This window comes from Plectropomus leopardus, chromosome 22 (assembly GCF_026936395.1).
Source record: "Plectropomus leopardus strain MGB_pleo_1.0 chromosome 22, ASM2693639v1, whole genome shotgun sequence".
NCBI classification, from domain to species: Eukaryota; Metazoa; Chordata; class Actinopteri; order Perciformes; family Serranidae; genus Plectropomus; species Plectropomus leopardus.
Genome location: NC_142197.1, coordinates 6094117 through 6110313, shown reverse-complemented (window position 1 = coordinate 6110313; position 16197 = coordinate 6094117). Strand labels below are relative to the sequence as shown.

Below are 16197 nucleotides of genomic sequence, written 5' to 3'. Positions count from 1 at the left end.
ACACTGGTAATAAGCTCCACAGCAGAGCTAAAGTGTAATGAATGGATGACAGTTTTCACGCTTTATGACAGTGACCTGAAAGAAGCGGCGCCCGGTTCATCGCCACTCTGAAGTTAAAGAAGCTCACGACAGAAAGACCTCAAAAAAACGCCGCTCATCTGACCCACTTTCAGCTCAGTGACGGACACAGTCCAGAGGCACAGTGGCCTTCAGGAAATGTTTATTTTTAATCCTCAGGCTTTGAGGCCCGGGCAATCAATGTGAGCACGACAGAGCTGCTCAAGGAGAACTGGCACAGGTGATTGGTTTCATGCCTTGGCTGCCGGTTTCTTTATGAAGTCGAAATCAGTGTGGGAAATTTCCATCATGACTGAGTAGTTGGCAGCTGTTGAGGATATTATCGTGACCGATGGTTGTCTGTTCATGGAATATTTTGCAGTTAGAGATAATAAGTTGATTACAGTTGTAAAATGAAGATGGTACTTTCCTGTGTTTGCTTTTGACAAGATGACATTGCATTGAACAAACCCAGTTCCCCTACCAATGACATTCACCGGTTTAACCCTTTATTTCAGAAACATGGGAATAAGGCAACAAGCAGCGAAAGAAGAAATGATCTAAAAAATTAGCAAGAAATTAGCAAAAAGTGCAATTTTTTTTTTTAAAACAAAACCAACAAGAGAAAGTTAAAAAGTGCTCAGGAACTGTAATTATGCAACATAATTTTGAAATACGTAATTATGATAATTATATCTATCGTTTTTCCTTGGCAACTTATGTTGGATGGCTTTGTCCCAAATGCATCTTGGCTCTGTTGTGACCACTTAACATTAAAACGCACACTTCACATCAATCCTTTTGTTAACCCTTTGAAACCTGAGTTAATTGGCATTATTACTTTCAAAAACAGGGAAGAAGGCAATAAGCAACAAGAGCAGTAAGGCCCCAAAAACTAGCAAGAAATTAGTAAAAATTAGAAAATGATCTGCAAAATAGTATAATAATAAAAATAACATCATGCTTAAATTATAAAATAAGTAAAAATAATAAAAATAAATTATTCTGTAACATAATTTTAAATATGTAAGTTTGTTATAACTATAAAACTATAAATATAGTTTTTCACAAGCTTTTCTTTTTCTCTACACATATTTCTCCCATAACAGCTTCCTGAAAACCAGTTCAGTACAGGACCCACTTAGCCAAAAAGTACTCAGTGTATTGTCCATCAAATCAACCGGCACATTGAAGGCTGCAGTTTGTGTCTCTTTAGACCAATACCAGTTGGCATTCAGCTTGTGGTGCTCAAAGAAAAACTCAAAGGCAATCTCTCTTCCAAAATTTGTGACCTGGTTACTCAAGATAATCCACAGACCTTGTTTTGAGTGGTTTCATGTAGGAACTATTTTCTTTCAAATGAACTACAAACAAACAAAAAAAAACTGTCACCAATGAGCTGCCGTTGTCATACCAATTTGTCTCAAAAATGAGAAAACATGCCTCATTTAAGATCCTGCTGTAAGCACAATCACAAAATATCACAGGGATTTATTTCAAAAGACACTTTCCCTGGTTTGTGTGTGTTCAGAGACTGAGGCTGGAGCGTGCAAAGACGAGCAGATTAATGTCAAGTCCTCGTGGCAAAGAGTCTCAGCTTTGTTTCTGTCTGTTAACCACCACAAATGGCTGCAGCCCCCGGTGTTGATGACTCTGGGTTTATACACTAATGAGACGAAGAGGTTTTGTAAAAGATCCAAATCACTCAGGGAGTGGCGATGTGGCTACATCAGGCAAACACACAGCAAATGAACCACAAAGAGCCCCCTTAGCACAGCAGGGAGAGAATTATAATGTCATTCCTACTTTCAGCATCATTACCATATTCATTGCTCTTTGTGCAGGTCAAACACGCCTCGTGCATCGTGTCCAGTCAGCATATGTGAATTTGAACTCATTATTAAGAAGAGATGGGTTTCAAAACATTCATATTATTTTGTTTATTATTCCTCATATCAGAATTTCCCCTGAGATAGTTCAATTCTGAAATGAAACACAAAGCCACTTCAGTAAATGTTAGTTAACCGTTTGAAACCTGGAGCGACATCACTTTTTGTGCTGCTTTCAGACGAGTTCAACAGGTATTTAAACCTCTGAACCCCGAGCAAATTGGTGCGATTTCTCTCAAAAACATGGGAAACAAAAAGGCCATGAGCCACTTGGTAAAAAAATGTTTGGCCAATTTAAAAAAATTGGAGATTTAGAAAAAAGCTAGGGGACAATGTCCATATTTATAGATAATTATCATAATTAGATATTTAAAACAATTTTACTATATATATATATATATATATATATATATATATATATATATATTTTTTTTTTCAGTACTTTTTCCATTTGTTTTTTATTATTATTATATTACTAATTTTCAGATAATTTTCTTGTACTTTGTACATTTTTTTTGCAAATTTTTGGGTCCTTTCTTCTTTTCTAACCCATTGCCGTCTTCACTGTTTTTGAAAGAATTTAAGTCAATTTGCCTGATTGACTTACAGGATAGACGTAAAGTGTGTGTATGTGTGTATGAAGTGGTCACAGCAGAGCCATGATGCATTCAGGACAAAGCCAACCAATTTAAGCTGCCAAGGGCTGAATCACCATCCTGCACCCATTCTGCTCACTGAACTGAAGAGTAACACACAAACAGAGAGGGGTTAATACCAGCAGCACCCCGCTGTGATCGGGTCCGATGCTTAGTTAAACAGAAACACCCACACAGATGTGTAAACACAAAAGTCACAGTTGTTTATTTTATCTATCTTTTTTTTTTTTTACGCCCAAAGGTACGGAAGCCCTGGGAGGCAAGTGAGAAAAATTGTTTTCTCTTCTGTTAATGACTTCAGAACAGGTGGGAAAAACTGTTTTGCCAGGATAATCCTCCAAGTCCTTAAAAAATAAAAATTCATCCGTGAAACAGGTGGGGAAAAGAGAGAGCCAGAATCATTTTTCTGATTTTTTTTTTTTTTATCTGTGAAACCATGTGGAAAACTAATTTTGGCTGGATCATTTTGTTTTCCTTTTTATTGGGATAATTTTTTAAGTGTTTGTCGTTGTAATAATCATTTTGGCCACAAGAGGCTAAGTGCACCACCACGCCGTGTTCTAAATAGAACTGAAAGCGTTCTTGTATTGTTTCGGGTGAGTTTTAATTTCTCCATGCACTCTAAACAAAAAGTGTTTATATATTGGGCTTTAGCAAATTATATTACGTAACTGCCTTGTCTTTTTGTCTTGAAATAATTGAAATTATAATAATAATAATGATGATTAAAATACATGTATTTTTGTCCAGCTGTTTTCACAGTTTGTTTTTTTTTGTCTACCTGGGGGAAAAAAAATTCCACCTGTTTTCACAGATGAAAAAAGTAACATAGAAAACTGATCCTGGCAAATGTTTTTTTTTAACCTGTTATAAAGTTATAAACACAGGAGAGAAAATGTAATAAGTTGGATTGTTTATTATTTGCCTCTCAGGGCTTCCATAGAAATGTGCTGTTTAATTAACAGTATGTTATTTGAAATAATCGTGCTTGTATGCTTGTCGGTGTGAATCTGTCAAATTCACAGGAAAGTTTCATATGTTAAAAAAGTTTTTATTTCTAAAGACATTTTAGGTAAAAAGATTGAATTAAGAAGGACATTATACAATTATTATAGAAAAATATGAAATGGGTTACATGGAAATGAGATGTCGCTTTTTTCCGGCAATTTCCATATTCATTGTTTTTTCTCTCTTATAATTAATTGTAATCTGCATACTGTTTGGTTTTGGACTGTGTGGTAGACAAAGCAAGTTGATTTAAGATGCCACCTTAGTGTTTTTCACAGTTTTTGTGACATTTTATAGTATAAAACTGCATTAAATGAGATAATAATTTATCATTTATGTGGTATTGAAGCTCTGGCCAAAATATTCTGACTACTCACAGTGCATACAAGAAATAAAACAGTTTGGCAGCTGGAAAATTACCACTTAACAGCATATTACTCCGTTATTGTAATTGTCGGCAGCTTTCCCAAAAGTCTTTCACTTAACCCAATTTTGAGAAAATTAAGAAGAATAAGTGAATTTACAAAAAGCTCACTAGACTTACAATTGGGGACTAAATGAAATTTGAGGAAAGATATGTGTAATTTTACTTTCGGGAGTACTCTCCGCTTGGTTTTAAGCAAAGGTGTTCTGGGAAAACCCGCGTTGAGTTGGTGTTTTCAGCCGTGGTGTCACACAGCATGAGGCATGATGCAATTAGCCGAAGCAGCAAACCACTTCCTGCTCTTATCTGTCCTCTGAAGCACCAGTGCCTCTCCCAGTAAAGATGGTGTGACATGCTGCGTCTGCCACAGACTCTTGCTGATGGATGGGTGGAAATCCGAAGGACAGCGTGCAAAGGATGAATTGCTACACTCAGAATCCAAGTGCCACTTCACAGCACTACAGCCAAAAACGGTTACATTTAGGTTCGCGTAAATGACAGCTGGAATAAATGCACGTCTTTTATTTACCCTCTGAGGTATGTAACTATTTTGCTGAGTGATCGTGATAAGCTGCACGCAGACGTGCAATCATAGAAGTTATATTTACGTCAAAGTGCTTCATTGAAATCTTGACAGAAACTCATTTCTGTGTTTTCAAAGTAATGTCAAGAAAATGTTGTACAAAACCTCGGGAGCATTTAATGAATGGAGGATACTCCACACTTTCCATGATGTTATTGTCTTGTGGTCACTGTCGTCATGTGTGATGCTTGTGTGTGAATACAGTGTACATGTGTGTGTATCTGTGGTGCATTTACAGAATGTGGACTCCATCTCATGAGGAACTTTCCCTACTGGAATCTCACCAACATCCAAAACAGATCTGTACATGGTAGTAAAAAGATAAACAGTGTATAATATGGGAAATGGCAGCATTAACCTGAGTTTTACACATGTGTTTAATGATAGCACTGAAACTGAGTCGTTACTCAACACAGGAATAAATTACAGCAGAGCTGCAGTACTTTATCGATGAGTCGTCAACTGATCAAATTTGATAATCGCTTACTCACTTTGAGTACATTTTTTAGGAAAAATGAAAACTTCTCAAGTGTGAGTATTTTCTGTTTTCTTTACTTGATGACAGCAAACTGAATATCTTTGGTTTGTGGTCAAAAGAAGACATTTGAGGAAGATTCGAGAAAATATTAGACAGATTAATCAACATTGAAAAAAATTGTTTGTTGCAACCCCAAAATATAGTCACATAACGTAACATAATGTTTAGCTCATTTTTTTGTTCCCTCGATGACAGAGATGCACTTGCTTTTAACTACACTACTGTCGTCCCTCACTAACACGTGTAGGTTATAGTCAAGTATGTGACCGTTCTCATTCACAATGAGACGCCAACACATGGTTAAAAAGCAAGTCCAGCTTTACTTTTTCCCTTTAAATGTTACTTGGCCAAAGAATCTCTACCCATTTAGAAATAAAATGTTTCAGATCAGCTCTGCCCTCTGAGAATCTCTGAAGCGTTTTTGAAATCCTGCCTTTGCTCCATGAGACCAAAGAAAACCATATTACTCTTCTCTTTTCTGTCTGCAAAATTGATTTTCCTTTACATTGTTAGTTTTTTGCCCCATGGCGATTACCAACTGGAGCCAACTGCCATTGTCATTCTATGTTTTTTATTTACCGCCGTGTCAGTGGTAGCACCGCGCGGTAAACTGATGCGGCTCCCGACAGCTGTAGAGCTCCATGGCTGAGTGCCCTGGTCAGCCTCCAGATTGCTGCTTGATGGCTGCCTGATAGGAAGTTGATTGACTGACTGGCTTGGCCTCCTGAGAGGCCTTTGAGTAGAGACTCTGACTGGCAGGTCAATCAGCCTCCCGGGCCCCCCGTTGTGGTTATCAATTATCCGCCTTATGTGAGGAGAAACAGTCCTCTCATTCCTGCTCTGACACATCCTGACCTTTACGAACTCTTCAGTCGCTGATAGGCTCTGCAGACGTAACCCTCTAATAATGCTGCCATTTCCCAGAAAAATGACACTGAATCATCTTTAAGCAGCCGTTATGAAAGACTGGTGGCTCATGATATCAAAAGACAAAAACAAAATCCAAAAATCCTCAAGGTTTTTGAAATTAAAGGAATACTTAACCTACAAATAAAAATAGATACATTTTAAAAAAGTACCAGTCAACCTCACTTGATGGAAAATATAGAAAATCTAATAACAAAAAGCACACTAGTGAGCATTTTGAACAACTAATTTTACATCTTTGTGCTCTTGGAAGAGTCACAGCCTGATGTGTACACGTGTGTGATAAAAGCCTCCAGAGGTGACTAAAACCCTTTTCTGCTAACCTGGAACCAGTTTGTTTCCAGTTCTCGCACCTAATATGGAAAAGTTCAGAGCATTTAAAACAAAAATAAATAAGTTCAAAACCCAAAAAGATGTTTCTCAGCTGGAACCAAAAAAAGCGCAGGTTTTTCTTGACCGAATCTGTTTCCATTGCACTTGTAATATTTAGTTGTTTGCTTGTTTGTTTGTTTTTTTAGATGTCTCCATCTCCCCCAAGCATATTTTTGAGGGAATTTGAAGAGATTTTCTTTTTTTTTAATTTTGCCATTTCCACTCTTATATTTATATATAAATTGAAAATGCACACAAAAAAGGCAGATGGAGACATGCGTATTCAGGCATGAGAGACAAACGAGTTTCTTCCCAAATTCAACATAACACAAGCCGAGAAATGGATATTTATCATTTTGTGGATAAAGTATTTCTTTAAGAGATATTTCAAGACATTCCTTCGACCGATATATTGTTTTTCTGTTAGGATGTTGGGGGGATGAAGGTTCAGCTTGTGATAATTTGGATCAATAGACAATTTGATATGTCGTCCCTCACTTATTTACCCTTCGTCTTCCTCTTTTAGCTGATGGTGGGGATCATCCAGGCCGCAGAGCTGCCAGCTATGGACATGGGCGGCACCTCTGACCCGTACGTAAAGGTCTACCTGCTGCCTGACAAGAAGAAGAAGTTTGAGACAAAGGTCCACAGGAAGACCCTCAACCCCGTCTTCAATGAGCAGTTCACTTTCAAGGTACACCTCACACACACTCCTCTCTGCAGGATGCGTAAAAAAACATTTGCTGCTTTTTTGTAGCTGGAGATCTTTTTGGTTCCACTGACAATCTGATTTGCATGCAGCCATGAGTGCTGGGAAGGTGTGGAGACAGTAACCAGCTGGCACATTAACAAGCTCCTGACAGAATATCTCTCTCTCACACACACACACACACACACACACACACACACACACACAATTACACTCACACAAACACACACACGCGAAAAGGCTCAGTGTGATTGGGATTAACACAGGCAGATGCACCGCTACACTCTGGCCTTGACTCGGCCATAATAAATGCGCGGCTGCTGCTCAGCAGTGGGGAAAGTTTTGTTATTCGCCCGACAGTGAAGAGCGCAGGTGTTTGGTGTGAAGTTAAGCATAATGTGGTGTGATATCCATCTCAACACAAGGTTTATTTTGTGTGTGTGAGTTTTTTTCCTAATACTTAATTCCAAATCTGTGGATAAATAACAAGACAAGTCAAGAAAAAGAGATTATTTCATCAGATAACGTCAAGGACAAACCAGGCAGTATTATCTCCCCTTCGTTCTTTTATTTTTTATTTTTTTGGGTTTTGTTACAAGCCATTTCCATTTAATAAGTCCCGTCCCAAAATTGAAGGCAATCAAGGATCATAAGTACCCACCTGTCTTTGAGCCGTCCCGAGTTGTGGGTCTGATAACAGCGTCTGTCAGGGCGGGGGATTGAAGAGCCGTGATTGATTTTGGAAACAGAATTATCCACAACATCACCATCCACCCACTCCTAAAACACACACCTGACTCTGCTCGGCATTTAATTAACTTTAGAAACATCGAAAACTTTTTCTTTCCAAGTTCAGAGCGGACTATATTAAATTCAAATACATGAAACAAAAACTTTATTTTGAGTATTTATGCAACAAAACTCTGAAACGGCTTTTGATAAAACAATACAGCAAACCAATGCCTCTCTACAAAGTCAGAAAGGCTTCTCGAATTCTTGAATTATAATAAGTGTCGGAGGTTCATAGATGCAGATTAAAGGGCAACAAGAGTTTGAGTTTGTGTTTTTTATTTTCTGTCATAAAATGTTACAATGTCTGATGTTCACATATAAAACGTAGTTTTAATCATGTATGATAATATCTGCATGTCATTTGTTTAAATCGATATTGGCTTCATAATTAAATATCGTAATTGGCCAACATGCTGATTTCATGCTGCTCAAAACAAACCGTTTAATTTCATTGTTAAAATAAGTTATATTTGGTGAGTCATCCAAGTACAGTCAATGTGTAGTAAATTGTCGATGGGCTAATGCCCCTTTTCAGGGTCCCATGGTCTTGGAAAACCTGGAAAAGTCATGGAATTTTACAATTACATTGTCCAGGCTTGGAAAAGTTTTGGAATTAGTAAAAATCAATGAGAGTTTCGAAAAACTCTTGGAGTTTTGTTATATGTAATAAAGTTTCAGTGCAGTAATCTTCTGGGGGTAATCTTTCGTGTGATGTAACATGAGAGCAAATTTCTTTTCTGTGGCTGATGATGTTAAGTTCCTCTGATATGCGTCGATGTGTGAAAATATTTTGTCTACCATAACGCAACTTTCTCCGTTTTTATCCTCGCGCTACGTCTCTCCCATTATGTATGCCAGCTAGCTGAAAATATGAACAGAGTTTAAATCAGATATGTTTGAAAAATGCCAGACAAGTGGGGCAAGGAAAACACATTTTAATGGGTCCTTAAAAAGTCCTGGAAACATTTTGAAATTTTGTCCATGAAAATGTGTGGGAACTCTGAGCGCTTTTTGACCTGTGTCTGTTGTCGTTGTCCTCAGGTCCCCTACGTGGAGCTCGGTGGAAAGACGCTGGTCATGACGGTGTACGACTTTGACCGCTTCTCCAAACACGATGCCATCGGCGACATCAAGGTGCCCATGAACAAGGTGGACTTCAGCCACGTAACAGAGGAGTGGCGGGATCTGCAGAGCGCTGAGAAGGAGGAGGTAAGACCCCGTGGACGGACACACCTGCTGAAACTTAATCACGTCCTCGAAAATAGGAAATGAGTAGGTCTGAAATCATTTTGTGACACCTGCCTTCGTGTAAGGCTCAGATTTGTACATCTGGTAGCTGCTGTTTCAATAATAAGAGCATTTTTCATGCGTAAGTGATATCACAATGATTGTTTTTGCTGCGAGCCAATTGCACTCGTACCGCAATTGTGATTCCGTGGCTAAAGTAACCCATCTCTCCTGGAAATGTCACTTAATCATATGTCCGCACTTCCCCTTCAATTAATAGACGTGTGACTTTCCAGGCAGCAGTTCAGGAGATTCAATTTTCATGGTAAATGTCATGGCATATAGCACATGTTGCCAGGGGAACCTCATTTTTAGCATTACGGTGGTTTGATTTAAAGGTTAATTATGGCAGCGTCGAATGGCTGCTGGTGTTGTTTGAGTTGAAGGGCATCACTGTACTTCTTAGCATTTGGTCGCACAGCTGCACCTGACAATTTTACGCAAGGCTTGAGACATCGGAGCGACACTTTGTGTTCAAGCTCAGTGGAGAGTGGCTGTAGGCAGACCGTGGAAATTGCTACTTTCCACCTTTAAACTCATGAAAAGTATTTAAACGCTTTATTATTACATTTACCAAATGAATTTATGGCTCTGAGCAGTACTGGGAACGCATAGAAGTGATAATAGATTGATCAAATTGTCAGCAACCTTTTTAAGAATTTGTGCGATGCCGCGAGGTTTGGCAGAACATGTGTCTGCCTCAGTAGCTGCAAATAACCCTACCAAAGTGAAAAAGAGCTCGGCTGTTGTACCTTTTGATTACTCAATTACTTTTTTACAGTGTGTCTACAAGTGTGACATTTGGGAGAATACACCTAATTATTTCCAAAAGTTAAACATGAAGTGTTACAGCACAAAACTCACGTTAAAACCACAAACTTACATTTTTACTTCTTTGTTGGCTTGAAGCTGCCAACTTTTGTTGTGTGGACTAAAGTCACATGAAGTGGACTTGATTCACAGATTTGATGACTTTAGAGTCGACTTGACAAAATCAAAAAAGACTTGTAGCTCCCAAAACACTACAGTATTACCCAAAACACTACAATATTACCCAAAACACCACAATATTACCCAAAACCAAATATTTCAGAAAACAAAATAACATTTTTAAAACAAAAAAGCATTTCTCAATATTTTCTGGATGTTGTTTTGTTTTGGGAAAACAAAACAACCTCTAAAACCGAGTATGGCATCGTTGCTATGCTAGACATGTTTGAAAAAACATTATATGCGCTTTTTTTTGTGAGCTTTTTGACTTTTTGAGGTCATTTGAGCCTTTACATCGGCTAAAGCCAAATGAAACTGTCTGAGGAGGAAAAATCACTCTCTGCAGCTGTTCAAGACCCTGTAAATATGTGCAACTTGTGACTGGGGGGTCACAAGTTTGTTTTACGAGATAAGAAGCCTTAAAGGTGTGGACTCACTGGTTTTAAATATATGCAAAGCAACGAAAGCTCTGTTCGGAGGAAGCGTATCAGTCTGAGCGCACAAAGAAAGAGATGTTCTTTCAGGTTTAAATCTTTTAGCAGTGAGCTCAGTGAAGACTTAATACTCTACCTACACACAGGTAACACAATCCTCTTTACTTTTAAGGTCAGCTATGAAGTAGTAAGTTCAGAAAATGCCCTTTAAGTTGAAAAGGCAGCATTTGGCCTTTTACAGTTCATAGAAAATTTTAAAGAGCCTGGTCACTGCTGTCAACCGGCATAATTAACCGTCGCTCCTTCACTCCCCAGCCTCCAGGGGAGCGTGTATTTGTGTTGATTAAAACCCGGCCCTCACCATCAAAGTAAGAGCATTTAGTGATCGTACTGGGACTTTTAGTTGGAGTAGTGATTGTTAAATGAACGGGTGGGAACGGTTTTCTATGGTGGCCCTGAGAGTCATAACACTGCAGCATTTTACAAAGACATTTCTGAAAACACAATAACATTTCACAAACACTACACATTATCCAGAATGCTACATTACCCAAACAAAACATTTCCGAAAAAAACAAAATAACATTTCCCAAAAAACTACAACATTTCATAAAACAAACCAACATTCCTAAAACAAATAGCATTTCCCATTGTTTTATGAATGTTGTATTGATTTAGGAAATGTTGTTTTATTCATGAAAATGTTGTAGTGTTTTTAGGAACTGTAGATTATGGGAAATATTGTAGTGTTTTGGGAAATGTTTTATTGTTTTGGGAAATGTTGAAGTTTTTTCTGCACTGTCATTTTGTTTTCTAAAATGTTGTAGTGTTTTGACCCTCGGGGCCACTGTACTTTACAGTACTCGGACATTTCCAGCATTCTGCATGAGGAAACAGGTGTTAATTTGAACTTGATAAAAGACTCCTGAAATAAAACACATTTCCATATTCAGGTCTAATTTCCCTCTGATTTATAATCTCCTATGTAAACGGCCACACATTACTAGGTGCAACCTGAGAGAGAGTTATTGACTGTGTCTGCTCCCTGCGCTGATAAGAGATATGGCGAGAATATGAATCACTCTCCCCGTTCAGCGTGTGATAATGAGGCTGTGTTGTGATGGTGATTTGTGTGAACCAGTGAAGTGATTGCAGTCGGTACTTTTCCAGTAATGTGATGAGTGACAAACAAAAGCAGGAGCCGACGTTAGAAAGCATTTAAACCAAAACAAGAGAGCAAATCCATAGAAGAAGATTGAAAACACGGAGGGGTTTGTTGTGGGATTGATTGACTTTGACTCTGACGCTGTGACTCAGAGATGCTGTGTGATATGAAGCATAACATTTGAATTACTGTGTGTTTTTTGGCACTTATTATAGGTGTAACTTTTCAATCTCTATCGCCCCCTGGTGTCTGTCTTCAGTATAGGTCCTAGAGCCCGCCCCTCGATGTAAGTGAATGGACATAGGCCAAACTAAAAACTCAAATTACACGCTAAAAATATATTTCTCCCAAAGACGGTTTCTGTCACTGAAGGTAGCTCTCATCACCCTCATGTTTGTTCAAGGGTTTGTTTTTAGGATACGTTTCATTTGAATGAGTTATTGAATTATACAAAAGGGGACTTTCCTGCCATGATTGACAGCTGTGACAGTCAATCCATGCGTTCACATTCAATGAAGCTGTCGTCCAAATGTTTTTACCTTTGGTTTTCTGTTGCCTGTGTACAGTATTTTCCTAAAGATCTGTATGAAAGACGGAGAGTCAGTCGTTTCATCCACTACATATTCAGCCACAAGCTTTCAAATCAGTATTAGAAATGTATTCGCCTGAGCAAACATTTCTACTACTATTGGTCATATGATCGTTTGCTCTATAATTTGCTGCAAGAAAGAGAAATGTCACTAAATTACATGTTGACTCTACGTATTGCCTACTCCTGTATTTTAGTTTTACAGTTCTGCATTAACTACTAAATTATGCATGCTGATCTGTCCATGCTTTTTCTACACCAGAATGCATTGTGTGTAAAATGTATGCACTAAGAGCAATTTAAAAAATCATTTCCGTCACTTATGTAAATTTTATGCATGTGTGCAAACTCATTCAACGTGGTCACTGTAATTACGGTAAACAGCTCTGTGACCCAGTGCCAGATTGCTGTACTTTAACCTTTAATACCATCAGTTTTTATACAGGCACACTGGCATTTACAGACTTAATATTAAAGGATAACCTGGACCCTATTTTCACATGTTTTGTGTCCCAGTGGCCAATGGGAATAACAACTTTTAAAACTGGTCCAGTATTGAACAACAGAGCTGCAGAGAGCAGCAGCAAAACAGGCAACAATGTAACGACTCTGGGCATTTGTGCACCTTAAATGTACATCCTTTAAATGATTTTCTTTGTTTCGTTTTTTTGCTGCAGACATGTATAGAGACAAAAATAATAATTACCTTCTATACCGTGTATTAGCTTAACTGTATTAACAACTTACTAACTAACTAATATGCACTTCTTTGAGTTTCATCTGACCAACTGTTGTCTTTGTGTGTGAGAACATTTGAGTTATCACTGGGGAGAGGAGACATTGTTTCTTGGTCCAGTACACCTTATCTTGGTGGAGCTAAACTCCCTTTTTCTCCTAACGTTGTGTTTTAATTATAAATATGTGATTGAATCTAATCTTTTTTGTCAGACTCACCAGGCGCTATTCTGAGTCCAAACTATGCCCTTTAGCTTAAGTAGATTAACTCTATTGAACCTTATTATTCTGTTTTATCTCTTTATGAAATATACAAAAGACAAGTGCTTGTTGCAGTCTTCCTTTGTGTTTTTTTCTCTGCATGGAAATACAGTAATTTTCACCACAACAAGCTCAGATTGTTGTGGAGAAATAAACAGTAATTTTATCACCGTAGCACCCATTTCATCGAAAGCAACAAAATAAAACCCACAAAAGCTGTTCTGATTCATCTTTCCACTGTTCTAACAATTACCAACTTTGGTGTGGTTAAAACTCTTAAAAAAGAGTAATTCACACAGTTAGATGTAAAAATATGCTGGCTCGATACACTTTAAAATTTGTGTTTATTTAAATGGAGTCTGGTGGGTTCGGTGATAGCAATTTCAGGGCTGTTTCTGGTTAAGCAAAAAGATCTCACTTAAACATAAAATGTCTTTCTTGGATGTGATCATTTCTGTAATGTTGTCAGACGCCTATAATGACAATCTGAGCCTGTCAGTGGCAAAACAAACAGGTTTACTGGACATAAATTGATGAAGCATAACTGGTCAGAGTGGTTACATTGCAGCTTGTTTAGCTGTCGGCTGCAGTACCGGTGCACAATACTGAAACAATTTCTAAACATATTGTTCCCATTACTTACTTAGACAAAAAAACATGGGAAAGTAGGGTCCAGGTTGAAAAATACCAAAGTTACCCTTTAAAAAATCTTCCTGCTTTTGGAAATTTTAGGACAAAATAAACTCATCCAACATGTTAAAAAGGCTGAACTTGAGCTTCAGATTTGGTTGACTGGGCAATGTCTAATGTGCCTTGGAGGGGAATTTATATTTTTTCACCTCATCTAACCTACCTGTGAGCATCTGCTGTGAGCATGTGATGCAGTAAATTTATATTTAGAGGTTAAAACTGTTCTCACCTCTGCATTGTCTCTGCCTGTTCAACAGCAAGAGAAGCTGGGCGATATCTGCTTCTCTCTGCGATACGTACCCACTGCTGGCAAGTTGACCGTGGTCATCCTGGAGGCCAAAAACCTGAAGAAAATGGACGTGGGAGGCTTGTCAGGTGAGAACAATTACAGTGGTGTGTGTAAGTGTGTGTTCCCGCTGACTTTCCCTCTGACAGGCACTTTGTCTGTAATTATACATGCACTGCAGCACACACTTTTCCTCTCCGACAGCCCTGCTAGTTTTTTTTTTAACAACCACAGAACACGTCACTGGTCACGAGTATATTTGTCAAATAAGAAACAAAAAAGTGACTTAAGCTTATTTTTTCCCCCAAATAAAATTCAGATCCTGAAGAAATTGCACTATTTAGACTCAGATGAAGCACATTTATGATTGTATCATGCAGTAATGAGGACAGCAGCTTAAGAAACATGTTTCTGCTGTGGTGAAGCTCCAACAGTACATCCATGTAGCATTAAGATCAATAGATGACATTTATCACAATACAGTCGGGTCTGAATAGTGGGTCTGATGTCATGGCAACAGAATGTACCACTACAAGAGGAGGGGTGGGAATCCCAGTAAATGCAAACACCGACCGGTTCATAACCGGAGCATACACAAACAACACAGAGCTGATTTCCATCAATAAAAGAGGGACCAGTGTTTTATTGAAGAGATAGTTGTTGTATTAGCTATTTATTCACAGTCAACGTATTACCTACAGAAAATATTGGTCAGCATGCCCCCAGTTTGGAGAAGCAGACAGGAGCACACACAGAAGCAAAGCAATGTACTGCTGTGGATTTCATTCATTCAAAACATATTTCAAAAAGTCAGTTTATGTTTATGCTATATTTAGAAAATTTCACCACTGTATCTTGCCCTCAGAAACCCCTTTACAATTGGGACTGAAACTGTTAACTATGCTTTCATCAAAGCCAGCAGACTTCCTTGACAAAAACAGTGATTTTGTTCTGCAGAACACAGGAACTGCTGTTCTACTCCTGCCTCAGTCAGTTTGTTTTATGCATGAATTTGAAGTTTAAAAGGCTGTTTTTAGCAAAGAAGTCTGGTGGCTTTGATGAGAACTTGTTGTATTTTCCCATGTTTTTGCATCTTGCACCATTACGGAAAGGAGTGTACAGAGAAATTCAACACTTTTTTCTTGTCATTCGCTTGTTCCAGTATGTTTTGTGTCTATGTCTAACCAACGAGAAATCTCACAAGATGTGACTTGTTTCAGGATGAAAACAGTGAATGTGAGTGAACTTGAGGGAGAGTTGGAGAGAGGAGTGACAGTAATAGTTTGTTGTGTTGTAGTACTTACTCTAGACTTTTAATGTCATGGCTGAATATTTAACTGTTTTAGACCATGTGAAAAAGTTCCCCTGGCATCACGGCCGTCTCTTTCCTCCACTTTTGCGTTTTTTTTTATGTATTATGAGCCAGCACAAAAGCCAAAAACCTGCTGATCAGTTACACAGTTCTGTCTGTATTACTATTTTTTATTGTAATCTTCATCTTGCTCTAAGGCACTGTGGTCTGCATGTTGGCTTTAAACGTGCCCCACGAATAAATTGATTTGATTTAATTTGACCTGATAAAAGCACATTGCGCCATATTCCATTGCTACATTTTGATTATATGAGACACACTCACATGCACGCACTCAGATACACAACAAGCTGCCCCCTTCTCCCTGCCGCTGCCTCGCCTTTGACTTTCTTCAGCGGTATCATTTTAAATTCCCCCGTTGTGAACTTCCCTCCCACCTCGACTCTTTCTGCTGCAATTACCATACACCTGGGTCCACTTGCTTTCTGCCTGA

General features: G+C 38.4%; 1 protein-coding gene across 6 annotated transcripts in view; it reads left to right on the top strand.

The window, feature by feature from the left end:
- The window catches only part of syt1a (synaptotagmin Ia), a 207675-nt gene that overhangs the window by 172900 nt on the left and 18578 nt on the right, over positions 1–16197 (top strand). For all 6 annotated transcript variants that reach the window (XM_042511372.2, XM_088072566.1, XM_042511373.2 and 3 more), the window contains 3 exons: positions 6981–7148; positions 8997–9164; positions 14364–14481. In XM_042511372.2, the coding sequence (XP_042367306.1) occupies positions 6981–7148; positions 8997–9164; positions 14364–14481 (454 nt within the window). The remainder of the gene's footprint in view (positions 1–6980; positions 7149–8996; positions 9165–14363; positions 14482–16197) is intronic.